Source organism: Ciconia boyciana, chromosome 13, assembly GCF_034638445.1.
Source record: "Ciconia boyciana chromosome 13, ASM3463844v1, whole genome shotgun sequence".
Lineage (NCBI taxonomy): Eukaryota > Metazoa > Chordata > Aves > Ciconiiformes > Ciconiidae > Ciconia > Ciconia boyciana.
Genome location: NC_132946.1, coordinates 17,499,092 through 17,525,388, shown reverse-complemented (window position 1 = coordinate 17,525,388; position 26,297 = coordinate 17,499,092). Strand labels below are relative to the sequence as shown.

Genomic DNA, 26,297 nt, shown 5'->3' with positions numbered 1-26,297 from the left:
TTAGGGGGGCCACCCATCTTTTCCCATGGGGCACCCCCCTCTCCGTGGGGCACCCACCTCTCGGCTCCCCCCATGGCTGTGGGTCTCTCCCACTCGCACTCCACTCTCCCGCTGGCCCTCCGCAGTGCCCAGCTGAGAGCCGGCTCCCGCCAGCTCCCCTGCCATTGCTGCCTCCCCGCCGCCCCCCGTCTTGGGGCTGGGGGCTCCCCCTGCTCCCACGCTTGTGGGGGGAGCCAGGCTGGGGGGGGGGGCTATTTTTTTTCTCCCAGTTTGGCCCCTTCCCCAAGAAAAAGCTGGGTCCCGGCTCCCCAGAGCGGCTCCTCCAGTGCTGAGGACGCGCCCTCTGCCACGGCCAGGCTTTGGGGACGGCGCTGGGTGGCCATCCTCTGCAAGCGAGGGTGACAGGAGCTGGCAACCCTGTGCCTCTGGCTACCACTGTCCCCTGTGCCGTGCTGCTGGCGTGGTGCTGGTGACACTGGGGACACCACCAGCGTGAAGGGGACATGTCCCCTTGCCTGTGGGGTGTGTGACATAACCGGGGTTGGTGTCCCGTGGTAGCTCAAGGGTGCCCCAAATCAGCGCAGGATGAGGTGCCCGGGGCCACCCACCTTTGGGGACAGATGGGGGACACTATGGTGCCGTGATGCTCGGCTCTTCCTCCTCCATGAGATCCTGCTCCTTACCAAAAAGGGGCTGCCGGGGGCTGGGAACAGCCCCGAGGGGCTGCAGGAGCTCGGGGGCACCCGCTCCGCGCCAGCGGGATGTCGTGATGGGGACGGTGACCCCGCATGGGCAGTGCCACCCCGGGGACCCCACGCCAGGAGGTGTCCCATGCCATCACATCTCTGACACAAGCCTTCCCGGTGCTGCAGCGCTGCCATCGAGCCCCATCCCCGGGGCCCCCCAGGAGCGGGCAAGTGGCGGTGGCAGCATCTGTGCTGGCTGTGCCGGCAGCTGCCTGCCTGCCTGCCCTACCCGGCGCCCGCCGCCGCCGTATAAATAGAGGCAGCGAGCGGCAGGGAGCTCCTGGCAGCCACCATGAAGGGCCTCAACCTGCTCTGCTGCTGCGTGGCCTCGCTCCTGCTCCTCAGCACCGCAGGTACGGCTGCCCCACGGGCTGTGGGGCCCCATGGGGCTGCAGCGTCCCCAGGGGGCTGTGGGACCCCACGGGGCTACAGGGTCCCCATGGGGCTGCGGGGTCCCCACGGGGCTGTGGGACCCCACGGGGCTGCAGGGTCCCCAGGGGGGTGTGCGGGGTCCCCATGGGGCTGCAGTTCCCCGTGGGGCTGCAGTTCCCCATGGGGCTGTGGGACCCCATGGGGCTGCGGGGCCCCACGGGGCTGCGGGGTCCCCATGGAGCTGCGGTTCCCTGTGGGGCTGTGGGACCCCACGGGGCTGCGGGGTCCCCGTGGGGCTGCGTTTCCCCGTGGGGCTGTGGGACCCCACAGGGCTGCGGGGTGCCCATGGGGCTGCGGTTCCCCATGGGGCTGCAGGTGCCCAGCGGGGCTGCAGGTGCCCGTGCAGCCGTGGGTGCCCGTGGGGTAGTAGGTGCCTATGGGGCTGTGGGCACCCAGCAGGGCTGTGGGCACCCATGGGGCTGGCGGTTCCCATGGGGCTGGGGGTGCTCATCGGGGCTGGGGGTGCCCACTGGGGCTGTGGGTATCTGTGGGGCTGCGGGTGCCCGCAGGGCTGTGTGTGCCGGTGAGGCTCTGGGGTGCCCGCTGAGCCCAGCCGGCACCCCAGGGCTGGGTGGGTGCCGGGAGCCGGATGGGGTGGCAGGGGTACAGCTGTCCAGGCTCCCTGGCAGCTCTGCCAGGGCTGCAGAGTCACCCCAAAATGTGCAGGGAAACACGGTGGGGGCCGTGGCCAGGAGGGGCTGGAGCGGGGGGTCCCCTCTCTGGAGCCAGGGTGGGCACAGGGGCTGTGCTGCTGCCAACGTGCCCAGGGTCACTGTCACCCATAGGTGCTGAGGTGGCTTGGTTTCGGGCTGCGGGGACTCAGGGGGGGGCTGTCGGGGTGCTGGGGCACCCCGTAGTCAGAGCAGGACGGGGTGGGCTGTTTGCCCGGGGGGTCTCCCCCGGCCCCCGGGACCTGCCAAGCAAGACAGCACTTTGGGTGACCCCAGAGCCCCTTCTCCAGGCCGTCCCCTCCCCCCTGAGCACCCCGGTCCCCGGCCAGGCGTCCCCTGGGGCCGCGCGGTGGGGCGGCATTGCTGGTACCCTTGCTTGCCCTTGAGTTAATTTGGGCCGGTTCTCTGCCTGGCCGGGCTCTGGCGGCCGCGCTGCCGGGAGGGGGGCGGCTAAGTTTGGAAACAGCTGTGTAAGGGGACACTGTGCTCCCTGCCGCGGCCTTGGCCCCCCGGCCCCCCCGCCCTGCGCTGCCGCGGCCCCGCGCACGGGCACCCGCAGCTGCCGCTTTCCAGCACCCGGCACCCCCGGCCCTGCCGAGTTTTGGCCTTTTAAGGACATCTTGGACGATTCTTGCTAATAAACGGGGTTTGAGGTCAGCGACGCATCCCGCCGGTGGTGGGGTGACCTCCGTGGGGCCACGGGTCGGGTCTGGGGACGGGGGGGATGGAAAGGTCCTCTACAAGCATGGCTGGTGGCTGGTGCCACCCTAGGCTGGGCTGGTGGCCCTGTGGGACATCAGGGGCTTGTCACCATGGTGGGCGACCACTGGCCCAGCTCTTGGCTGGCGCTGAGGCTGGCGTGGCGGCTGGCGTGGCCCAGGCTGTGGCAGACAGCGAGGGAGCAGCCTGGGTGATGCCGTGGGACCGGGCACGGCGCTGGGCACCCCGTCACGGGCACCCCGTCACCAGCACCCTGCTCAGCCCAGCGCCGGGATCCCTCGTCTCGGAGGAGGCTCCAGGGCCAGGAGGTGCGTTGGGGTCTGCAGCCCCAGAGCCAGCTCCAAGGGGCGGCTGGAGCCCCCGAGTTCCCACCCTCAGCATCTCCTGCTTAGCGGGGGGTCCCGATATTTTGCCCCAGTCCTGTAGGTTTGGGAAAAAGATATAGGCAGTGGCACATCTCCTGCCTGTGGTTCTGCTCCGTGGGACCGTGGGGTTTGCACGATGAGTTTTGCTTTGCTTTTGGCGCCAAGCTGGGCTTTCAGACACAGGCTCCTTTGGGGTGCAGTAGGTGGCTCGGGGGGGCTGTTTTCCCCATTTTTGGGCCTTGTCTTCCCCTTTAACCCCCCTTTGGTGAGGAGGAGGCGGGGGGAGCCCCGTGGGGAAGCGGGGGCTTCGCCGATGCATTGTGGAGGGGTGCAATCCTCGGGGCGAGGGAAGGGTTTGGGGTGGCTCCTCCAGCGCACGGGGGCACAGCTGGGTTAACCATCCCGACCTCCATTTTGGCACAACGGGGGATCTGCGGGGAGGATAACGGCCGAGTGTGGAAGTGGAGGGTCACCGCCCCATATGGCAGAGCGGCTGCAGCTGGAGTTTGCTTCAGCCCGGCCGGGTTTCTGGCCCCGGTGTCCCTCCGGGGAGGGAGGATGGGGACACATGGGGCTGTGCAAGGCTGGATCTGTCCTCCAGTGGCGATGCCCCCGGCTGGGGAAAGCGGCCGGGTCCCCGGGGCTCCCCGTGGCTGGCTGTGAGGGTGCGGAGTCCCCCGGCTCCCCGGCCGAGGCACCGTCTCCTCTGCCACGCACCGCAGCACCGGGACACGCTGCCAGGGCCGCGGTGCCTGCAGGGTTTGGTGACGCCTGGGGCGGCTGGCACCCTGTCACCCTGTCACCGCTCCCAGAGGCCGGGGTGGGAAGTGCCCTGTGTCCACGCTTGTGCAGCCCCGGCCAAAACGGCCTATGGCCCACGAGGCCGGGGCTGGCAAAGCTCCCCGGCGCGGCTGGGAGCCCTGGCTGGGGCCAGCACCCACCGCGGGGCTGGGCGATGGCTGAGGGCGAGGGCGCTCACCCGCTGCTCCGTCCCTGCTCCTGCCGGGGGACGGTCTCTCTCTCTCTCCCTGTGCTCCCACCCGGGGCAGAGCCCGGCCATCCCTTCCAGGCTGGGTGGCCGTAGTGAGTCCCTGTGGCCACCGGGACGCTGACGGAGCAGTGCCCAGCCACCACGCTCAGCAGCTTTGCCCTGGGGAGCCCTTGGCCCCCCCGCCAGCCATCACGGATTTGAGTGGGAGGGCTATGCCGGGCTGTGCTGTCACCACCTCCAAGCTGGGCGAGGAGTCGAGGAAAGCCCTGGCACGCTGGCATCTTCCTGCAGCAAGTGCAGAGGGCACCACGGGGCTGGCACAGACCTCTCCTGGTGACAGCGAGCGTGGGCCGCTGCCCCCGGGACTCCTTATCCTGCCTCCGCCTGGGAGGTGTCACCTCGGGATGGGATCCATCGCCACGTCCTCATGGCATCTTGGGGTGTTCCCCACCACCCAGGACACGTCACCTTGGGGTGGGCTCCGTCACCTGGAATGTGTCACTTCAGGGTGGGCTCCACCTCCCAGGACAGAACGTCTTGGGTGGGCTCCACCACCTGGGCTGTGTCACCTCGGGTGGGCTCAGGGCCCAGGACACGGCACCCACGGGGACTCCACACCCTGACCGTCCCCGGCAAATGGCCCCCAGCGTAACCAGCTTCCCCAGAGGTGGGGGAACTCTGTGTTCCAGTGACACCCCCCTGAACTCACTCCACCCCACCCCAGCATCGGCACAACCACGGGCACCACTGCCATCGGGTGCAGGCGCAGTGAGGCAAGGGGCTTGGGGTGCCGCAGGCACCCACGGATCTTGGTTGCTTGTGCCACCTGCATCCCTGTCACACCCCTGGTACCTCGCCTGGAGGAGATCCCGGCCCCCGTGTGTGCCCCATCTCTCTCCCAAAGTATTGGCTGAGCAAAGCAAGGCAGATGTCGGGCAGGTTGGCTGTGCTGTGACATCCTCTCCCATCAGCCATCCTTGTCCCAGTGTGTAGGTGACAGCCAGCCGGCCAGGACGGCCGGGACATCTCGCTCGTGCACGGCCCCGGTGGCACAGGGGCACCAGTGGGTCCCCCCGAGATGGCACCGGGCTGGGAGCGCTGCGCTGTGCCCAGGGACAGTGCTCGGTGGGCTGTGCTCTTCCCATGTCCCTGCAGTGTCCCCGCCGTGTCCCCGTTCGCTGATCCACCCGCCCCACACAGGTGCCAGCTCCCTGCGCTGGGGGCACGGGCTCGCCGGGGTGTCAAAACCCCGGCCCGGCCGGTGGGTCCAAGAGTGACCGAATCGCTCATAAAATCGCCCTTCCCCAGGCGCTGCAGGAACAGCAGTGGGCCCTGGTGCCTTGGCAGGGCTCTGCCAGGCTATTTTCAGCCCGCGGGGACATTTCCCTTGTAAGCGATAGCCCAAGGAAGCTGGCGAGCTCGTGTGCCGGTGGGGGCTGGTGGAGAGGCCGGGGAGTCTCTGGCCAGGCACCCCGAGCCAGGCTGGGGCGTTGGCAGCGGCAGCACGGCCCCGGTGCCAGCCGGGCGCACGGCTCGACCCCGCCACCTCCCCGCTCGTGGGGGCACGCTGTGGAAAAGGGCTCGGAGCTGCGTGGCCCCATCCCTGTGCGACGGCTGAGCTGGGATTCCCTGTCCTGCTGCTGGGGGTATGGGTGAGCGCCTCTGCCTGGACATTGCCAAGGATTTGAGGATCTCGTGGGACAATGGATCGCCAGGCATCGAAATCCAGGTTGAGGAGCCCAAGGGCTCTCCCTGTTCTGCCCAGGTGGCCAGGAATCCTTGAGATGACCAAAGAAGAGGGATGGGGAGTCTTCAGCGGGGAAGTCCATGGAGTGCGTGGAGTGCACTCTGAGTGCGTGGAGGATGTCCCCTGGGGCCACCAGCAGAGCCCTGGGGTGGGTTGGTGGAGCCTCCCATCGCTGGAGGCCCGGGGACAGGGCCGGCATGCCCTCGCAGAGGTCCCTCCTCTGGAGGAAGGGGCTCCTCCAGTCCCAGCCGTGGCACAGCGCTTCCCCCTTCGCCATCTCCATCCTCAGCCTCAGGTCCCTCAGCATCCCCCCAGGCTGCTGACCCCACAGGGGACACCACGGGGAGGGGACATTCCTCAACGTACAGCGTGACGTGCCTGTGCCGAAATACATGCTGTTTTCTCGCTGTCTGCTCACTTGCGGACCCAGCTCTCCCCCGGCCAGGGAGTCACAGATGCTTTATTTTCCACCGCCCTGATCTTGTCTTCTGCACGTCAGGAGTTCAGGTTTTCTTCCAAATCTTTAGGGTGGGCGCCCTGTGGGGAGACAGTTGAAAAAACACCCCGTAGAAGTGATTCCCCATTTCCATCTCTATATTTAGAAAGCTCCAAGCCTGGTTTTAATCCCTTTGGTGCATCCTGGTGAGGTTTCTTTACTCTTTCTTAATCAAAATATCATGCAGTTCTAGCTGACTATTCATAGAAATCAAATTAATTTTTTTTTTCAACTAAACTTAAAATCTCCTCCACAAATGAGGTCAAGTTAGTCTGACAAAGCCGTTTCCTATACCCTCGCTGGCCTCTGCATTGAAAAACTGGAAAATATTTGCTTTTTGCTGGTGCCCCAGATCACAAAGCCTCTGGGATGGGATGCTGTGGCCGGGCGTCCTGGGCTTTGGGGCGCACAAGGGTCTGGAGAGCCAACCCCATCCTCGGCCGCCCTCGTACTTGTGTCCTCTGGGCTTCTTGAGCCACTTCGGGACACTTTCCTCTCCCGGCTGGTGAAGGTGTTGGCCTGGCCAGCTCCAAACTGGTGCGGGGGCCGGGCTCCCGCCTGCCTTGGCTGCCGAAGGGCTGCCGCGTGAGAGCTGGGCAATAAAGCACCGGCACTTCCTCCGCAGGGCTCGGCAGCGGCAATGGGCTCTGCCGGAATGGCGCAGAGCGGGAAACTGAGGCGCGGGAAGAGCAGGGAGGAGATGCCATCCTCTGCCATGCTCCGGCTGAGTGCCAAGGGGTGGGCTGCAAGGCTGGGGTGCCCAGGCCTGAGCCCGGGTGAGGGGCACAGTCCCCGCTTTGGGCTCCCCTGGCCCTGCCTCCTGCCTGGGAAGGGTTACTGGTTCAGAAAGGTCAGGCTCACGGGGCTAATCCGCCTTGACTTACTTTTTCCAGCAGCCAGGCTGCTGCTGGCAGCAGCACGGAGCATCGTAATCCCCGGGCGCTGCACCCCTCCCCGGCAGACCCCTGCACGGCAGCCGATGGCCGGGGCAGGCGAGGGCTGGCCCTTGCCTGGGGTAAGGCCAAGTGTCACGGGGCTGCAGCTCCTTTGGGTCCAGCCACTTTCCGTGAGGTTTTAAAGGGCTTCGTCAGAACAAAGCACAGCCTTTGGGCTCCGTTCAGCCTTGCCCTTCCCCAAAAAGGAAGGGACAGACAGGTTTGGGGTGCAAGCTCCCCACAGACCCCCACTGGGACAAGAAGGGGAGAGCAGGACTTGCAGGGGGTGGTGGATAGCTGCCCTTCGCGCTGCAGGGGCCGGGACCCGGGCAAGGGAAGGGGGCGTGCGAAAAGCCATCCCTGCAGCACCGCGCATCGCCGGCCCCACGCGCGGGGCTCCTATTTCTGCTGGAGGGGGAGAGCGTCCCTCCCAGGGCCACCTGTGTCCATCTGTCCCTCCTAGCCGGCCCCTGCCCCGGCGCCGTCCTTGGGGGCTGTCCCTCCTGGAGGCCCCATTTCGGCTCCAGGGCGTTGCCGTTCCATACAGCCCTGTGCAGGGACGGAGGGGACGCCGTGGCAGGGTCACGGCAGCCACCCCATCCTTTCCGCACAGGGTTTTCCCGGGTGCAAACCAGCCGTGGCATCCTGTGGCGCGCAGAGCCCTGCCGTCAGCGATCCGTCCCCGCGGCTGTGCCCCAGGGTGCTGTCACTGCTGGGGAAAGGGTCCCCCGGCAGCTGACAGCCCTCCCAGCCCCTGCAGACAGGCGGGAGATGGGGGGCGGGCAGGGGCAGCGCAAGCCGGGGACCCTCTGGGTCGGGTCCCCAAGGGGAGCGGGGCAAGGGCTCCTCTCCGACGCCGCCCGGCCTCTTGGCACAATGCAGGGCGCGAACAAGGGGAGCCCCGGTGTCACTTTACAACGTGGCTGTCCCCGCTCCCTCCCGGAGTCCGCAGGACGGGCCCCAGGTGCGGACGTCACCCTTGGCTGGCAGCAGGGCGAGGGGCTGGGGCCAGCGGCCGAAGGGGCTGGTGCTTCGCCGTCCACACCCCGCCGAGCTGCTCCTTCTGGTTCTCCTGCGCGGTCGCTGGGCCGTATTTTTAGCCTCCAGCGGAGGCGCAGAGGGTGTTAAGCCCGTAACCTTCGGCCCATTTCGCTGCTCATCGGCCGGCCATCTGCAGATCAGCACAATTCACCTTGTGATGGATTTGGAGACCATGTAGGGGAAACGGGAGGGAGAAGGAGGTGGAGAGGGACTTTATATAAGACCTTGAAGGTCACAGGAAATAAAGCCCGTGAGCGGGACACCGGCAGGAACATCCCAGTATTTCCCAAATTGTCCCAATTTCCCAATTGTCCCAATATTTCCCTTCTCCCGCGAGGGACGGCTCACGGTGGGCGCTGGGGTTGCCATTGTGCCTGGCCACGGTGGGTGACGGCCCCTCTGTCTCCCTGCGTTGGGTCAGAGGGGACACACAGACGCCGGACAAAGCCCTCGGGATGCGCGGGGTCTCCTCTGCCTCGCCCTGCTCCCCGCCCCACCTTGACCCTCCCCAAAAGCCTGCCCAAGGAGCTCCACTCCCCTCCCAGCCCTCCAGGTCACCGGCTATTTTGGGGCCAAGCCGAGAACACCCCTGTCCCCATCGGCCACAGGGACCCTGGGTAGGCTGGTCTCCAGATGGGCATGCTGGCCCCCGGCCACCTGGGGCTTTGCAGGTCAGAAGTAGCACGTTCCCCTTCGAGCGGCTCCTGGCAGGCCGGGCACCCCGAGGGGTCCCAGGGATCCCGCGGGAAGGTGACCCAAAGGAGAGGGGTGCTCCGTGGGGGAGGCAGGCAGGCGGGAGCTGCGCGGAACCCCTCTCCCTCCGGCTGGGAGCTGAATTCAGAGCCCGGAGGCACCTGCGAGCCACGCGCCAGCAAAGGACGGGGGAGGTCGGCGAGGGCAGAGCGAGGGTGACCCGCGCATCCGGTTTCGGCAGGGTGAAGGGCCGCAGGGATGGCGGCAGCTCCACCGTGCCAGGCTGCACATGAAAGCGACTGGAAACCCTGGCAGGCTGAGGTGGCCCCGTCCCTCCCAGCTGCCTGCCGCTGGCACGGCTCGTCCCCCGGCGCGAGCCTGCCGCTGCCACCTGACTCCTGGCTAGCAGCACCACCGGCCCCAGCACAGATAGAGAGGCAACGCCCGCCCGGCATCCCCGGCCGTGGCAAACTGGCTTGCAGTGGGCAGAGTGGTCTGGGGCTGGCATCGCCCCAACCCTGGCTCAGCTCCTCCTGTGCTCCGCCGCCGCAGTCCTCCGTGGCCAAGCCCGGCGAGCCCCAGCGCCGTGGCTTTGCTGAGACCGGCGAGGCCCTGCCGATGCTCTGCGGGACACGTGGCCCGTGGCTCCGCGGCATGGACCTGGTGCAGGAGCTGGAGAAGGGGCTGGCTGCCAGCCAGCTGCCCATGGCCGGCTCTGCCCGTGCCCGGTGCTGCCCGTGGCCGGCTCTGCCCGTGCCTGGTGCTGCCCGTGCCCGGCGCTGCCCGCTCTCCTCCCTGCAGCCTGGGTGGAGGTGGCATTTTTTCCTGGTTGGCATCTGTTTGCCAGCTGGAGTACAAAGGAATTATTTTCCTCTGAAACGCTTCCCTGGTATGCAGGCATTAGACGTTTCGGGGGATTATTTAGACTAGCAGCAACTGTTTGTAACAGAGACAGTATAGCCGGTGATCTTTTATTTTTGGCACCCCTTGACTAATGTTAAATTGCAGTTGGAGGCCTATGGAAAATACGGATGGCTTCTCCTGGGCCGCAGAACAAACTCATTGTGTCCCCGCCAGCCACAGTGCGGCAAATGCTTTCCTAGTGAAGGGATGCTCACAATAAATAGCTCCTGAGCCCTGCCGCCGGGGTCAGGCCCTGCCTGCGCTTGCCTGCCTGTGGAAAGGCAGGGCCCCGTGCCGGGGAGCCCCTCGCCCCTTCCTCCACCTCGCCCCTTCCTCCTCCTCCCCCTCGCCCAGCCACCCGCCACGGCCGGGGCTGGCGATGCTCTCCCGAGGCAGGGCTGGGGAAGGACCCTTTTAACCTGCCAAGTGCCCGCAGCCCCTCGAGCTACGCTTTTCGTTATTCCTTTCCCCCCATTTTTCAGGGCTGCTTTGCCGCCTTCCTGCAGCGCTTCGCGGCGGGCGGCAGCCACAGCCCCGGGCAGCCATGGCCAGCGCGGCCATAGGGCCCCTGCTAGCATCGGCTCTGTCCTCCCACATACTCCTCTTTGCAGCCAGCTTCTTGCAACAGGGCCAGAAAACTGAGCTGGAACTAGAGAAGGTTTAGGAAAGAGTTTAAACCTCTTGGTAACAGCCACAAACCCTCCCTCAGGCCCCCCCCAGCACTGACAGGGGGCTGGCGGGTGCCCCGGTAGCCACGTGCCGGTGTGGGTAAGACTGACTGAGCTGTTCTCATCGTTTAGAGCCGCACGCCCCCGGCACGGACCATGTCGGCGGCGCTGCTGAAAGCCCCTTGCCGGCCGCAGAGCCCAGGCTGGAGGAGAAGGCAGCCAACGGCAGCCCTGAGGAGGACCAAGACGGCAGCCCCGCCAACGCCTCCTTGCCCGGCACCGCTGAGGAGGGACATGGTGAGGGGGAGGAAGAGCTGGCAGGTGGCCTGAGCAGGGACCCGGGGCCAGGGGAGGGCCGGCCAGACGAGACCACCGTGGAGAAGGGCCAGGAGCGGCCCAGCGAGGCCCAGGGCCCAGGGGAGGATGCCATGTTGGGCGCCCCTGAGGCAGCACATCATGAAGGGAGCCGCCAGCCTGGCCCACAAGATGGCTTTCGTGCCCGGGAGGATGAGGAGCCCGGTGCCGAGGAAGGAGCCTCTGAGGAGCAAGGGCAGCCTGGGGAAGAGAAAATGGAGGAGCCAAGAGCAGTGTCTGCTCCCGAGGGGGAAGAGGAAGGGGGCGAGCAGAGTTCGGAGGAAGATGATGAGCAGGGGGAGTCTGAGGAAGATGAACATGGCGAGTCTGAGGAAGATGGAGGCGAGGGAGAGTCCGAGGAGGAGGGAGAGTCTAAGGAGGAGGAAGAGTCTGAGGAAGATGGTGCTGGGCCAGCGGGGCCGGAGGACAGAGCTGAAGGGAGCGACAAGGAAGCGGCCGGCACTACTGGCAAAAACGGCCATGGCAAACCAGCAGCTACCAGCAAGGGAGAAGCTGGTGGTGGCCCTGCCAGCTGCCATCACCCACCCTGTGGGGATGCAGCAGAAGACCCCACAGCAGTGGTGGAAGACCCACCAGCAACAGAAGACCCACCGGCAGCAGTGGAAGACCCCCCGGCAGCAGAAGACCCCCCTGCAGACAAGCCATCGCTGGCAGAAACAGAGAGTCCACCTGGCCGCAGCGCCCACCCTGCTGCTGCCGAGCCCTGGCACAGCCAGATAGGTTGGAGTCTTTTCTTGTTGGTGTGCTGTAGCGGCGAGAGTGACCTACTATCAACCCCCGGCGGAGCTGAGCTTGGCACATTAAACCGCGCCTAGTGCATGGCCGTCTCCTAACGCTTGTGCTTCCCACGCCTGCCCCTAACCGCTGCATGGCGGGCCGGCCACAGGCATCGAGGGTGCAGGCAGGAGCCTGCAGATGCCTGCGATGCAGCCGCTCGTCGCAGTGATACCAAAGCTGGCCGACATTTCCCTCGCTGCACTTTAAGCCCATGATTTCTCCTCTGGGCCGTGGACATGGATAAGACTTTTAACACCCAGGTCCCTTTCAGCACCCGCAGACCTCTTAAAGGCTCTTTATTCTCCACCCTCAGAGTCCTCCAGACCCCTACCTCTCTTGGTGCACGGGCAGGACACTGCCCAGGCTGGTGGGTCTCTCGTCCACCGGCCCTTGCCTCGTAGGGAAGGTGTGAAGGGCTAATTCAGACCGATGCATTGCCGAAGCACCGGCTCTGGCCACGTTCGGTCAGCGAAGGGCTAGCTAAGGAAAAGGGACGTCCCCCACCATGATTTCCTAGAAATGCTTGTGGACTTTGGCCCACGGGTTGGGCAGCAACCTTCAGACCCAGATGAGTCTTTTTCTGCTTTCATCTGTAACGTCCCAGCTCAAAAAGTTCCCATTTGTGCCGAAAGGGAAACTCAGTTTGGTCTCTGTGGCTTTACTTGGCAAGTCAAAAGGTCTTCCTCAGCCCAACACTCGGTAGACACTCAACGCAGTCCCAGGGCCTGGTGGTGCCCCGCTTGGCCCGGGCGTCCCCCGCCCAGCCAGCCAGCACACGCCTGTCCCCAGACCTGTCCCCAAACCTCCACTAAAGCCCGACCCAGCTCCTGGTATTAAAAAGCACTCGGAGCCGCACGGGCCCTCGGTGTGCCAGCACCTCCAGGGCGAGGGCAACGCTGTCTCCCTGTCTTGGGGACACCGGGGTGCCTCCCCCAGGCAGAGGCAGCTGCCTCATGCTCCCAGGGCCCGGCACGGAGCCGCGGGGTCCCCAGGGCTCCACGCAGAGGCCTCCAGCCTGACACAGGGGCAGAGGTGGGAGAAGCGGGAGGGAGCCATCCCGCTGGCAAAGGCAAGGCAGCTGGGACGGGCCAGGCTGGCCAGTCTCTCAAGAGCCAGCCCCAGCCTCGCACATTCTCACGTCTCTGGCTCAATGCATAATTTTTTGGGGGAGCGGACAGACAGAGAGGCAGAGCAGAGTGCGCCTGCAGTCGAGGCTGAGCCCGGAGGAGCTGCAGCCGCCGGGGAAGCGCTGGGGCAGGCCGGGGCCCCGTCGGGCAGCAGGTGCCGCGTGTGCTCGCGCTACGCCCCGGCCCTGGAGCCCCTTCCAGGCACGTCCTTCGCATTCCCCGCGAGCGGCCAGCCCTCTCTTCCCCCCGGGGAGACACGGCGGCGTGCCTCCCTCGCCGGCCCCTCCTCGGAGCCAAGCAGTTGCCCACAACGCTTCCCCCGGCAGCCGCAGCCCTGGCAGCCTCCGCCGAGCCTCCAGGAGCCTTGCAAAAGAGAAACCGCATGGCACGCCAAAGGCAACGGCGGCTGCCAAGGGGCCCGGCGGGTCCGCGGGCTCAGGGTGTGTGCGCTCCCCCATGCCCTTTCCTCTGCAGTCGCTTGTGCGAGCTCCTGCGTGGATTCCCCCCTCCAGCAGTAACAGGTCTCCTTGCCTTTTTCCTCCAGAAGAGGTTGAAGATGCCAGCGAGCCGACCAAGCGCGACCGGTCCCACTTGGAGAGCACTCTCAAGCTGAACGAGGACAAACCTGCCGATGATTTCTCAGGTGAGAGGGCCTGGGTGGCTGCGAGCCGTGTATGCCCTGCTCCTTCAGTCCATGCCATCTCCGCAGGACAGGCTCCTCACCCTTCTGCTGCACCAAAAGCACGGATGGGATTTTCCTTCCCTAGAGCACTTTGGTTTTAACCTTACTTCTCATAGGTCCAGCAACACCGTATCTTCCGTAACAGCCCTTTTGCTGCTCTTGGGTTAACGTATTTTAGGTATTTTGGACAGTCCCAAGGGTGTACAAGAATTAGGAGGGTACAGAGGCTGGAAGATGCGGATGGTGAATCAGCCCAAGCCAGCCACATCCCTGCCCAGAGAAACCTGGGGCAACTTGTAATAAAAGGTTGGGATTTTTATTCCCATTATTTATGGGTTTTGCTATTATAAGGCTTGCTTCTGCTGGCTCCATGAGCAGTCTGGACTGGAAAGAAAGTGATAAAAGCTGCTGTGGAAGAAGCTCCTTCTTTCTTCTAGCGAGCAGCTTCAGGGCTGTGCCAGGGGTCCCTGGCACCATGGTGGAGGGCTTTTGGGATCACGGGTGTTGAGTGCTAAACAGCATTAACGAGAGATGTTCCTTCCATCAGCTGCTGGCATGTGCAAGACTGGCAGTAGATGGGGACAGTGCCTAGCAGGAAGCATTAACAGGGGAGGAGCATCAAAATGCATGACACAGATCAGTTTGGCCAAGATTTCAACTGTGAGCCAAGTCCCCTGATCCACAGCTGAGTCACCCTCAAGATCTGCAGGGAATGCCCAGCAGCTTACCTAGGAGGGACTCCACCGGGGTGGTGGGCTTTGCCCTTCACCCGCCCACATGCTTCTGTCCCTGCAGGAGTACTGCAGCGGCTGAGGAAGATCTACCACTCCTCCATCAAGCCCCTGGAGCAGTCCTACAGATACAACGAGCTGAGGCAGCATGAGATCACAGGTAATGCCATGGGCACGGGGGTCTCCAGCACCAGCAGGTCATTGGGATGCAGATAACAGCACAGGGAGCAGGTCACGGAAAGGCTCGGGTAGTTTGTCTTTTGCAGCTTCCCAAGAAGGCCATGAACATGCTGGGCTTAGAGGACATGCCCTAGTGAACCCAGCGGCAGGCATTCCTGCATCTGCCTTAGCCCATCTGCTGTCAGGACCATCTGTGTAGGCTGAGCATTGAACCCTGCCTGCTTCGGGTCCTCCACCTGCTCAACATCAATGCCCTGTACCCCTGCCAAGCAGAGATCACGGCCCAAAACATGCTTGGCAAGGAAGCTTAGGACCTCTCAAGGCTGGGGATGAGCTTCCTGGGGGTGGCTGGAGCTGGCATCCTTCCTGCTCAGTACGGGACACAGACATGTGGGCAGGGTATCCCTCAAGCTCAGCAGCCTTCACTCATCCCAGGGGTTAGAGTTTCCACCCCTTGGCAATTACAGACACATTGCATCAGGTGAGCAGGTCCCCATGGCCATGGATGTTGGCTTGGGCTGAGCCCCAGCAGCACACATGTCCCTCCAGAAGAGGAAAGTGCAGTCCTGGCCTCAAGATGCTCACAAGATACAGGAAGCTCTTGTGACCCATATGACACAAGCAGACCCATTTTCCAAGCACAGATGGCTCAAGCCCAAGTCCGAGGTCCCTGTTCACCAGGGTAACTCTCCTGTGAGCCCCTACTCCAGCCCTGTCCTGAGCTGGGGCCAGATACCCTCTGTGCCTTGGGCTGGGGGGTCCCTGCTGCCAGAGTCCCTGCTGCCTGTGTCCCAGGGCTGCATGCCTACATCAGCATCCTGCTGGGGTCCCTCCTCGTCCTGAAGTTCTGCCCTTCTCCCCAGGCATCCTCTAGGCTTTGGCCTCCCATGCCCTGGAGCCATGCCCTCCCTCCTGGTGCGACAGGACCCAGATACACCCTCTGCACCACACAGACCTTCCCTTTGCAGCTGGACTCCTCTGCTCCACCAGTACTTGGGTCACACGTCCATTTGGGCAAACCCTTGGGACACATCCCCTTAAAGCAAACCCCCTGTTTTGCAGACATCCCCACACTGCAGCCCAAATGCAACTCCTAAATTAGGATCAGACATTTTGGAAGCAGGCTTGAACATCCCCATACCCAGCCAGCCTAGAGCCAGTGGGGAGCACAGGGCACCCATGGGGCAGGGACAGGGCTGTAGAGTCCTCATCGCCAGCCCAGGTCCTGTCCCCTCAAGACACAGGGCACCCCAGACATCATCCACCACCCACCCACAGGGGTTCTGGAGGGGGCGTTTGCAGGTCACATGAAACACGAGCCATGCCTAGCTGCCTCCTGCAGCCAGCTCCGTGTCGCTGCCTTCGCCTGCCTTGCTCTGTGCTGCTTGCCAGCAGCTGGGGACCACGATCTGCTTGCCATGTGGGAAGAGTAACCGGGAGGGTCACAGCAACACACCATGCCTCAGCCAGCACAGGAGGGGTGCCCCACAGACCCTCACCCCCCAGCTGCTGTCACCCACCCTGTGTGCTGGCCTGTCCCCTCCCTCACACAGCCAGCACAGCCCTACCACATGCCTGGGAAAGGGGCACCACGGGCTGTAGGGCCGGCACCCCGGTGTGCATCCCCACAGCCTGTTCAGCAGTGGCACCACGCAGCGAGAACAGCCCAGCCATGCCCTGTCCCAGCCATCTCCATCCTGGAGCTCACAGATTCAGCAGCCCCTGACCTCCTCTCCAAGCTGCTTTGCTCTGTGTTGGTGGCAGTGCAAGCATCAGCATTTACTGTCAGCTCATCCTGACACTAGTTAGGAGAACATTTGGGGTTACGGGGCAGCTGGTGGGTTCCCAGCCTCTAACCCTTGCTTTGCTGTTCACCGCCAGAGGATGCAGCCCCCAGCCTCAGTTCCCAGTTCACAACCCATTTCCTTGCTCAGGACATCCCACCCGGCCCTTCAGCCATCCCATACCCAAGCAGCCACCTCCCTGCTCCCTTTTTGGGAGGAAGCAAGTGTTTCTCAGGCCCCTGCTGGCTTCCTCCCTCCCAGCTCCTGAGGAAACAGCCACCAACCCTTGTGTTTTCCCAACCCAAGGCTCCTCTCAAACCCAGCTCCTGAGCAGGACTCACCTCAGATAGCAGCCCCTGGTGTTCCACACTCCATAGCCTGTTCTGCTTCACCACAAGGAACAACCATCCCTCAGCTCCCAGCACGAGTGCCCAGCACACCCTGTTGTGTCCCACACAGCACCCTCCCAGTGGTGCAGATGCAATCCCAGAGCTGGTAACCCATGGTCACAGCTTCCCAACACGCACCTTACAGAGCAGGGAAGGGCACATGGATGCTGCACTGCCTGCAGCCCTTGTTTCAGCCATGAGAGGCCCTGGCCATACTCCCATCAGAGAGGTTTCTCCTGCCACCAAACTCCTTGAGCACATCTGACACCCCAAGCACATACAACCCCAGCCTGGTGACCTGAAGCCCAGCAGTTTGCCTTTAATACCCACAGATCCAGCTTTTCCCAATCCCTCATTAGCAGTGTAATTAGAGAAACCTGCAAATTAGTTAGAGGGTTGGCCCAGGGAGCCCTCTTGACTTTACAAGTCAAGATGAGGACATGGTGGGGCTGAGGGAGCCTTCTCAGCCACTTCCTCTGCATGGTGGCCCTGTCCTGACCGGGTTCATCGCATCGGTGGTGCCCCTGCAAGCCGGGAGATGCCCCCAAGCTCTCCCCCTGCGCCCACCCTAGTGGCGGGGGGGGAGGCTGGAGGGTGCAGAGCTACCGGCTCAGCTGGCTGGGAGGAGCGGGACAGCTGGGAGAGCGGCGGGGCAGGCCTGTCATTGAATATGTGTGACCTTTGGAGGTGTAAGCCAATATAGAGGGGTGCCATCGCAAGCACCTTCGCCCCTCCATTACACGGCAGCCCTCCATTTTGTCTCCCTTCCCATCAGCTCTGCTCGCGCGCACCAGCCGGTGTAATCCAAGGAGCCCCTCTGCTCCTGCAGCTCACAAAAACACCTGCACAGATGAGTGTCACCTGTCCCAGGGGAGCTGCGACTGCCACCGTCAGCCTAAGACTGAATTGTTGGGGTGCATCCCAGAAAACTCACCCCACGCCCTCTGCTTAGTCTATTTGAGCCTGGCAGGTGCCATCTCCTTTTCCCTGCCTGCCACCCTCCTGCGTCTCTGCCCTGCCATCCCTCGTGGGTGCGTGCATGCTCCGGCTGGGCCCACCTGTGTGCTTGGTCACAGTGGGGACTGTCCCGAGCTCAGGGGTGAGGGACTCTCCCAGGCTGGTGATGGGAAGCTTGCTGTGAAGCCATGCCGGTTGGTGGTGCATGCTGGTGGCCTTAATTACTGTATATGTGCTGATTAGCATGCCTGTATAGGGAATGACCTCCCAGTTGCCATCACCAGCCACCCTAGGGCTGGATACGGGTAACCAGGCCACTGGGGTGGTCCGGATGCTTGTCAGGGTTGGTTGCTGTCCTAACCACGGCTTGTTGGGCTCCGTTTGCTCGGTGGATGTTGCTGGGGAAGGCAATAACTCTGCTAAGCAGGGCAGGAGGGTTGGGGTGCTGTCTCAGAGGCGGCAGCTCTCCTGGGGCTGCTCCCCCAAGCCACATCCCCGGCGTGCGGGGCAGACTGGGGTTTAGTGCTTGTCCTGGTAGCTGCGGGTCTCGTTGCTCACAGGCTGTAACTCCTTCTCTCCTGCTGGGAATGTGGCTGTTGCTGGCTTTTCCTGCCCACGAGAAGGCCAGGGCCAGTCTTCAGCTCCCTCCTCAGCCTGGGCCAGACCCAGGCAGCCGCGTCCCTCCTTCGACTCACGGTACCTTTTCTCTCTCCCCGTGTCCCCTGCTAACAGCTTACCCTGGACGCACCCTGGGCTCCTCTGCCACAGGTTGGTATCGCTGCCTGCTACCTGCATGCTGCCAGCGCTGCCTAAGCTCTTTGCTGGCCTCTGGCTTTCCTGTTCACCTGCCCCAAGGGGGCCGCACGGCCCAGGCACCGAGCGGACCCCGGTTATCGGCATCCCATGGCACCCGCTGGAGCCAGCGTCCCCGGCCCTACCAGAGCTTGGCCCGTGTGTCACTGCACTTGTCTGTCCCAGGCCTGACTCTCTGCGTCCCTACCCGCCCAGGCTTTGACACCTTTCCCTCTTGGGTTAAGACTCAAGAAGTTGCATATTCCTCTAGCGATGGTTCAAAGGTGTTTGTGGTGGACCTGCGGGTCGATCTCCCACCCATGGCACAAACCGGAGGAGCCCAGCAGATAGCCCACCCTGCAGGGGAGCTCTTCCCACCCTTCACCCTCCTACGTGCAGAAACTTTCCCGAATGTCCACCCTTGATCCCCCCCGGCTGCAGTTTAAGCCGATGAGCCCGCAGCAGCTGTCCCAGTAACACAGGCTGGCCCCTGCGCGGTGGCCTCAGCCCCCTCAGGAGCCAGAGCTGGCTCCTCTCCCTGCCTACCCTGCGCGGGGTGTGCTGCCAGCTCCCCCCCAGAGAAGCAGGAGATGGGAGACGGGCCAAGAAGCGCCAGCCAACACCCAGCCCTTCCCCTGGGTCCAGCGCTGGGCCACGGGGACAACGTCCCCGCTGCGATGTGAGGCAGGGAAATCCCATCTTCTGGCCCTCGTGTCCTATCCCACGGACCCCACTGCCGGATCCTGCTGAAACAGGCTCCTCCACACCCCGGCCCCGGGCATGGCGGAGCCCTGCCAGCGCCTGGAGGGCCTCTGGCTCCCTGTCATGCCAGCGTGCCGGCAGCAGAGAGGGTTGTAGATATATATAGCGTATTTCGATAGCTGTCTTATCTGCATCTCTAGCTGCAGGCACACACACGCGTGCGCGCGTGCTGCTTGTGTGGGCGTACGCGTGCGGGGAGCACAACGCGGAGGCAGGCGCAGGCAGTCTGCGGCCACGTGTGGCTTGTCCCTCCGTCTGCGGGCACACGTGCCATGCGGGTACTCGTGGCTTTTCACGAGCAAGCCGGCCAGCCCTCCACGGGCTGCCGGGCAGTGAATACATGCCGTAGGCAGAGTGGCCGGCGGTGTTTGGGGTACAGGGATGGGGTGGCAGCATGGGCGATGCTGGGGGAGTCTTCCCTGGTGTTTTAGCCTTCCCGGGTCATTTGAGGACAGAGCAAGACCTTCGTGCCTGTGGCTCAGTCTGAACAAGGAGAGGAAGGAGGTTTTGCTGCATCCTCCGCTTTGCCTAGCATCCTCAGGACAGACTTGCACAACGGGGGGTGAGCTGACACCAGGCACTTCTGCTGGGCCTGAGGACAAGGAGGGAGAAGACCTGGCGCAGGGCTAATCCCAGCCCCAGAGCAGCAGTGCTCCCACCCAAGGGCAGCCTGGCGTTGCAAGCAACATGGAAAAACCTCCCAGAAAGCCGCTGCTCTAGGAAAAAAAACATTTCTGGGCATCCAAATTGCTCTTACCCCCAGAGCTGAACAGTCCAAGACAAATGCAGGCTCTGCAGAGGGAGACATGACCTTCCTGGCCTTGTTTGCCAGGTGCTTTGCCGGATCACAGCACGCTCTTTACCCTGCAAACCCGGCAGCTTAGAGAAGCCGTGTTTTAAGCTGCTGTGTTTTAAGCAGGACCACAGATGAAGGGGTGCAAGGTCTGCGGACCCCCTGCTCGCAGGCAGGGCCTGATCATGCACCAGCACGCAACCGCTTCTGCGAACGCCACCAGGATGTGCCTGGCTTGAGCCGGGATGAGCTTGAGCCGGGATGAGCTTGAGCCAGGATGAGCTTGAGCTGGGAGTGAGGCAGGCTGGGCTGGGAGCAAGCAGCCACAGGGTGGCTGGAGAGAGCCGCCGTCATGGAGCTGCCGCCGTCATGGAGCTGCCGCCATCCTGCCCTGCAGCCGGCAAGGACCGGCTCTCTTCCCCTGGCCAGACCATCAAGCTGACCCAAATCGGTGCCGAACAGACATAGCGGGGGACGCAGCGGGGACAGATGTCAGGCCAGCCCCCTCCTGGGTGGGAGATGCTCTCTGCTCCCCCAGCCCCACGCCCTGGGCAGCAGCAGCCAGGAGGACCCACGCATGGCCTCACACCCTTGAAGCTGCTGGGCTACCTGGAGAGCTGCAAGGATCTGTGCCTGGCGCTGCCCGCAAAGCCCGTGGGGTGCCAGCACCCCGCTCCGGAAGCAAGGGGTAGAGATGGGCTCGACAAGCTGCCGGTGACCCGGGAGGGGCTGCCTGCACGGCTGCATGCCTCAGCACAGCGGGGCAGAGGTGGGGACGTGAAGCGGAGCCGGGGCGCACGGGCTGCCTGCGTTCACACAGCCACGCCTGGCCAGGAACGTGTTACGAAAGAGCACGCGGGGGACCCGCCTCAAACCTCTGGCACAACATCACAGGGGATAATAATCATCCGAAACCTAATTAAAGCTGGCAAGCGAACAGGGCAGCAGTGATAGAGTGGCACAAAGGAATGATTAATAACGAAAGCCCAAGGTTTCAACATTTGTTTTTGTCCCGCGTGAGAAGACAACGCTGGCTCCCCGCGGCTCGCAGGCAGGGAGCGGGCAGCAGGCAGGGCCGTTCCCCAGTTCGGGTGCAGCTGCCCTGCTTTGGGGAGGGGGGCTGAGCTGCATGGACAGCTCTGCCCCATGGAGAGATGTCCCCAGCCCATTCCCTTCCCCAGCAGTGACATGGTGGCCCCGTGACGGGCAGATGCAGGCGGGGAGAGGCTGGCATGCTCTGCCCGACTCCTGTATCCATGATCAGATGGGTTGGGTGCGGAGCCGCTGTGCCGTGCCCTCCAGCACCCCCAGGAGTGGGAGCTCAGCGCCGTATGGGCTTTGCGGCTCGCCCTGCCTTGGAGATGGATCCCCGGCTTGCTGGAAAGCTGCTGGCTCCTGCGTGGGTGGCAGCCACGGAGCAGTGGGGTCTCTCAGCCACTGCAGGGAAAACAGCTCTGCCTTAGGAGTCGGGGCAAAGGGAGGGTGCTGAGGGCAGCGCAGGTCGCCCAAAGGCATCTCCTCACTCTGGGCCACGGGGAAGGCTCAGCTCTGGCTGAGGGACAGCAGCTCCCAGGTCCTCCGGTGGCATCCAGCCCCTCCACTGGCTGGACTCCGGCTGCCGGCAGCAGGATGGACCCTCTCCCACCCTGAGTGCAGGATGGGGACGTGGCGCAAGCGAGCAAGCCCCTGCTGCTGGGGATGGGGAGAAGTGAGCCCCTGCTACCGGGCACGTCCCCGCCTGGAGCAGATGCCCCGGGGGCTGTGCTGGGTTGACGCCGTGGCAGGGAGGCTGCAGCTTGCTCTGCTCTCTGCCGTCTGCCACCACGGCTCTCCCAGCACCGTTTCTTGCCCGGGTTTGTCCGGCTACATCAGTGCTGGTACACGAATGGGGTCGGGGAAGGTTCCCACCAACGGGAACTCACTCACCCAGTTTTTACTTCAATTTCTGGCCTGACTTGGACTCGAGCCGACTAGCAGGCTCCCAGCCGTCCTGGGCATGGCTTGGAGGCTGGCATGGGCCAGGGGTTCCTCTGGCTCTGCCGGCTGCCAGCCCAGTGGCCTGGGGGCTAGGGGGGTCGAGCAGCGCGGGCACAGGCTGATTGCACAAGTCCCGCTCAAGCAGGGATTGCTCCTGGGGCAGTGGCTACGTGTGTCCAGGGACCTCCGAGCTTCCAGACCGATTGCGTGGCATCGGGACAGGTCCTTATGGGCCCATCACCAGCCTCCTTGAGCCCCTTAGCAAACTGCGGGGCTTGAAGAGTGTGGGATAGGAACTGTAGCTCACTCTCCTTCTGCCTTTCCCAAGCCCCAGGCGGGGCCGTTTGTCCAGCCTGCCCTCCCCACGCCGGGCTGGAGCCTCGCACCCAGCCCACATGTAGGCAAGGACCCTCTGCTCACCCAGAGGGCTGGGATCCACGACCTGGGGGCAGATCCCTGTGAGGGTATGGTGGAAATGCAATGCAGGCAGCTGGCCCAAGGCTCGCATCACGCTTACCAAGCATCGTGCCATAGTGTTGCTCCTTAAACCATGCCAGCTCCCTTTGCACGAGGCATTCGCCTGGTTGCAGCATGGCCACCTCCTTCGCATGTCCCGTGCTTTGCGGCGGCTGCCTTCAGACAACACTGCCCCACAGCCAGCCCCCAACTCACTTTGGATAAACCAGAACCAAACCCAGACAAGGTTTAAAAGACCTTCAAGTCCTCCCGTAGTCTAAGACCAAACCTCAGAGAAGGTCAGACAAGGTTTGCTCTTGCTGCAGCGAGGCGGGCTCTCCTGCAGAGCGTAGTGACGTCCCGCTCCTGCAGACACCGGGGCCCGTCGCTGGGCGATGCCTTGGCTCGCAAATGGCTGGTGGCCCCAAAAGGGTGGCTGTTTCCCCGGCAGCATCACCGCACCGCTCAGATGGGATGCTCGTTACAGCCGGGAGTTAATCGTGTGGCGGCAACGGCTATTGTTTCTTCACTTCCTCTTGTTATTTCCCCTCTCCACAGATGGGGAGATCACTTCCAAGCCAATGGTGCTATTCCTGGGACCGTGGAGCGTCGGCAAATCCTCCATGATAAACTACCTCCTCGGGCTGGATGACACTCCCTACCAGCTCTACACAGGTACCACACTCCGCCGAGGGCACGCTGGCACCCACATTTCTGCATCTGCGCAGTCAGCAATTCCTGGCCGCATCTCTTTGACCCCCCCCATTATGGCAGGGAGGTTGCGACTGGGCTCCATGCCGCCTGGCTGTGGTGCCATGTGGAGGGAGAGGTTCCTCACCGCGGCCCTTGGCCTGTCCACCCTCCCTGGGGAGGAGGACATCTCACCCTGTAGCATCCCCACCCCTCAGCACAGGGCTCACTGCCTCTGACCCCGACCACAAGAGCAGAGGTCACGTTGCAAGGGCAACTTGCCCTTGTCTTCTCACCTTCCCTCCTCACGTGAAGCCAATTAATTCACCCTCCCAGGAGAAAAGCCATTCCCCTTCCCTCCTACCAGCTCCCACGGATGTCATCTTGCAGCTGAAGGCAGATGTCCGTGGCCAGCTCTGTGCCGGAGTAATGATGGCTCCCGGGAGGTGGTTCTCCAGGGCGCCTTGTGCAGTCAGGCCACTTCCAGAACAACCAGTTCCTGCAGAAAACAGTCCTGCTAGCATGTTCTCAAGAGGTTTGGCAAGAATGTCATGGCCCCGCTGCTTGCCTTCCCCCAGCATCTCTTGGCGAGCGACTGATGCTCCTGAGCTCCCCAGCTAGTCCCAGGCCAGCCCTGTCATGTCCGTTGCCTGGCATGGATTTCACAGCTCTGCTGCTCCTCTTGTTGCTGGGCAGGGGCAGAACCCACCACCTCTGAATTCACTGTCATCATGCACGGCCCCAAGCTGAAGACCATCGAGGGCATCGTGATGGCTGCTGACAGTGCCCGCTCCTTCTCACCCCTGGAGAAGTTTGGGCAGAACTTCTTGGAGAAGCTGATCGGGATTGAGGTGCCTCACAAATTGCTGGAGCGAGTCACCTTTGTGGACACGCCGGGCATCATTGAAAACCGCAAGCAGCAAGAACGAGGTAGGGGTTTACTGGGTTCCTCTAAGGGACTCCAGAAAACATGTCATAACGACGTGAGATGACAAAGATGGCTGAAGCACAACGGGGAAGAGCCCTCGGCTACAAAAGGGGTCTTGCATTGGAGGGGATGGTGACGCCTGTCTGCCCATGGCTATGGCAGCAGCAGCTGGGGCCTGGGGAACATACCCGACTGTCATCAGCTAGAGCAGCCGTTTCCGCTGTTTGGAGGTGTGACAGTCAGGCGTTTCGGCAAGGTGTTTCCTGGGGACTCCTCGGGCTGTTGATTGTCTGCCTTGGCTCAGCATGTAATGCCCCGTTTGTTGCCCTTGGAGCCAGGCTTTGCCAATGGCTGGTGCTACAGCAGGGCCCAGAGAAGCACCATCCCCACAGCACCTGGGATGCCAGGACAGATCAGCAGGGCTTCTCGACCCACTTGGTGCCCACTGGAGAAAGCAATGATGTGGCCGATATCTGCTCACAGGAGCAGCGGGAATCTGTGGCCAGCAGCAGGGAGAAAGAAGGTTTGGAGGTGAGGCTGAGGGAGACACGCAGGCCCAGACACACAGGGATGGGTTTTCATGCCAAGAAACTCTGAGCTGTTTTCAGCACATGAGAAACAGGTTCTGGGCTGCATGGGAAGTCCGCTGTGCCTCACACCCTGTCCAACCCAGGCAGGGTGTGAGGCACGGCAGTCTCAAGGTTCATCTGTCCCTTGACCTGAAGGGACTCATGCTGTGCTGGCCGTTTCTGCTGGATTTCTCTCTTTCCTCTCCTCAAGGTTACCCGTTCAACGACGTGTGCCAGTGGTTCATTGACAGAGCTGATCTCATCTTCGTTGTCTTTGACCCTACAAAGCTGGATGTGGGCTTGGAGCTGGAGATGCTGTTTCGCCAGCTGAAGGGCCGCGAGTCTCAGATCCGAATCATCTTGAACAAAGCTGACAGCCTGGCTACCCAGGAGCTCATGAGAGTCTATGGTGCCTTATTCTGGAGCCTGGCTCCTCTCATCAATGTCACGGAGCCACCCAGGGTGTACGTTAGCTCCTTCTGGCCCCAGGAGTACCATCCGGATACCCACAAAGACCTGTTTCTCAAAGAAGAGATATCGCTCCTGGAAGATCTCAACCAGGTGATTGAGAACAGGATGGAAAATAAGATCGCCTTCATACGCCAGCACGCCATCCGGGTGCGCATCCACGCCCTTTTGGTCGATCGCTATCTACAGACCTACAAGGACAAAATGACCTTCTTTAGCGATGGAGAACTGGTGTTCAGGGACATTGTGGAAGATCCTGACAAGTTCTTTATCTTTAAGTCCATTCTGGCAAAGACCAATGTCAGCAAATTTGACCTCCCCAACCGCGAGGCTTACAAGGACTTCTTTGGCATCAACCCCATCACCAGTTTTAAGCTGCTGTCTCAGCAGTGTTCCTACATGGGAGGGTGTTTCCTAGAGAAGATCGAGAAGGCCATCACTCGCGAGCTTCCTGATCTCTTGGGAAGCATCGGCTTGGGGAAGAAGCCCAACATTCTCTCCTGCGACATCACTGGCTGTGGCGAAACCCCAAAGAATCGCTACAGGAAACCCTAAGGTGTTCTGTAATATAGCCGTCCACGTGTTCCTACCGGTGAATGAGCTTATGTCTTATCTGTCCAAGAAGCCATGGTTTGTTAACCCTTTGAGTGCCACACTGGCAAAGGCTACTGTACGATGAGGACTTTGAGTCATTGACATCGATGGCAGGGGAAGATGGGTGGGCATAAGAAAGAGAATAAAAACTGTGAATTCCTGACATTTTATCTTTGTTCTTTCGAGTAGAAGGCAATGTTTAAGCTGTAAGTATGAGCAATGCACGGTGAGCTAGAACCGTAGCTGCTTTTTCACTGGTGCCAAGAGTGCATGAACAGAAATTTCAACCTCTGCATCCCCAAAGCCGGCAGGGAGCGAGAATGAGGGCACGGTGTGAGAGCACAGGGGAGAGCAGTGACACACTAACCCGGGGCATCACCGGGAGCCCCGGGGGCAAAGCACTGGGCAGGGAAAGAGAGGCCAGGTCCCAGCTGTTGATTTCAGGCACAAACATCCTACAAATCTCTGCAAATACTGATCTTGTTTCTCTTTCAGAGACTTCTATGTCGCCCAGTGAGTTCTCCTTTCGCGTAACAGCTGAGCTGAACTTCTGCAGCCTTCACCTGGCTGTTCACCTTAAGAAGGGGCTTTTGCAGGGGCATTTGTAGCTCCAGACAGGTAGCCGTGATGGGATTTGCAAGTCCATGTCAGAGGAAGACGTGGGCTGGAAAGGAGCTGCCAGCACTGGCTGAGCAGTGCTGGAGGAGCAGGGCCAGCACCCCAAATCACACAGTCCCGCGAGGAGCTGTGGACAGGTTTCCCTCCCCCTGGGTCAGCACAGGGACAGGGCACTTGGTGCCTGCATGTGCCATCAACCTCAAAAACCCGTGCTGGCAAGTCAAGCCTGAGGATCAGCAG

At 62.6% G+C, this 26,297-nt stretch overlaps 1 protein-coding gene across 2 annotated transcripts; it reads left to right on the top strand.

The window, feature by feature from the left end:
* The first annotated feature begins 1,038 nt into the window (after positions 1 to 1,038).
* Positions 1,039 to 25,400, top strand: SRL (sarcalumenin). 2 transcript variants are annotated; one of them, XM_072878149.1, is made up of 8 exons: positions 1,039 to 1,099; positions 10,541 to 11,503; positions 13,232 to 13,330; positions 14,165 to 14,260; positions 18,143 to 18,178; positions 22,749 to 22,865; positions 23,577 to 23,810; positions 24,589 to 25,400. In XM_072878149.1, exons 1-8 carry the CDS (start codon positions 1,039 to 1,041, stop codon positions 25,398 to 25,400), a joined length of 2,418 nt encoding a protein of 805 aa, XP_072734250.1. The 2 variants fall into 2 exon arrangements, with proteins under 2 accessions (XP_072734250.1, XP_072734249.1); XM_072878148.1 differs by lacking the exon at positions 18,143 to 18,178.
* The last annotated feature ends 897 nt before the right edge of the window (positions 25,401 to 26,297 follow it).

Bases quoted from the DNA above. Each gene is read 5' to 3' on its own strand.
- SRL (XM_072878149.1), top strand. From the start codon at position 1,039: ATGAAGGGCCTCAACCTGCTCTGCTGCTGCGTGGCCTCGCTCCTGCTC. The intron at 11,504-13,231 runs GTTGGAGTCTTT...TTTTTCCTCCAG, and splicing joins GCCCTGGCACAGCCAGATAG to AAGAGGTTGAAGATGCCAGC. The intron at 23,811-24,588 runs GTAGGGGTTTAC...CCTCTCCTCAAG, and splicing joins CCGCAAGCAGCAAGAACGAG to GTTACCCGTTCAACGACGTG.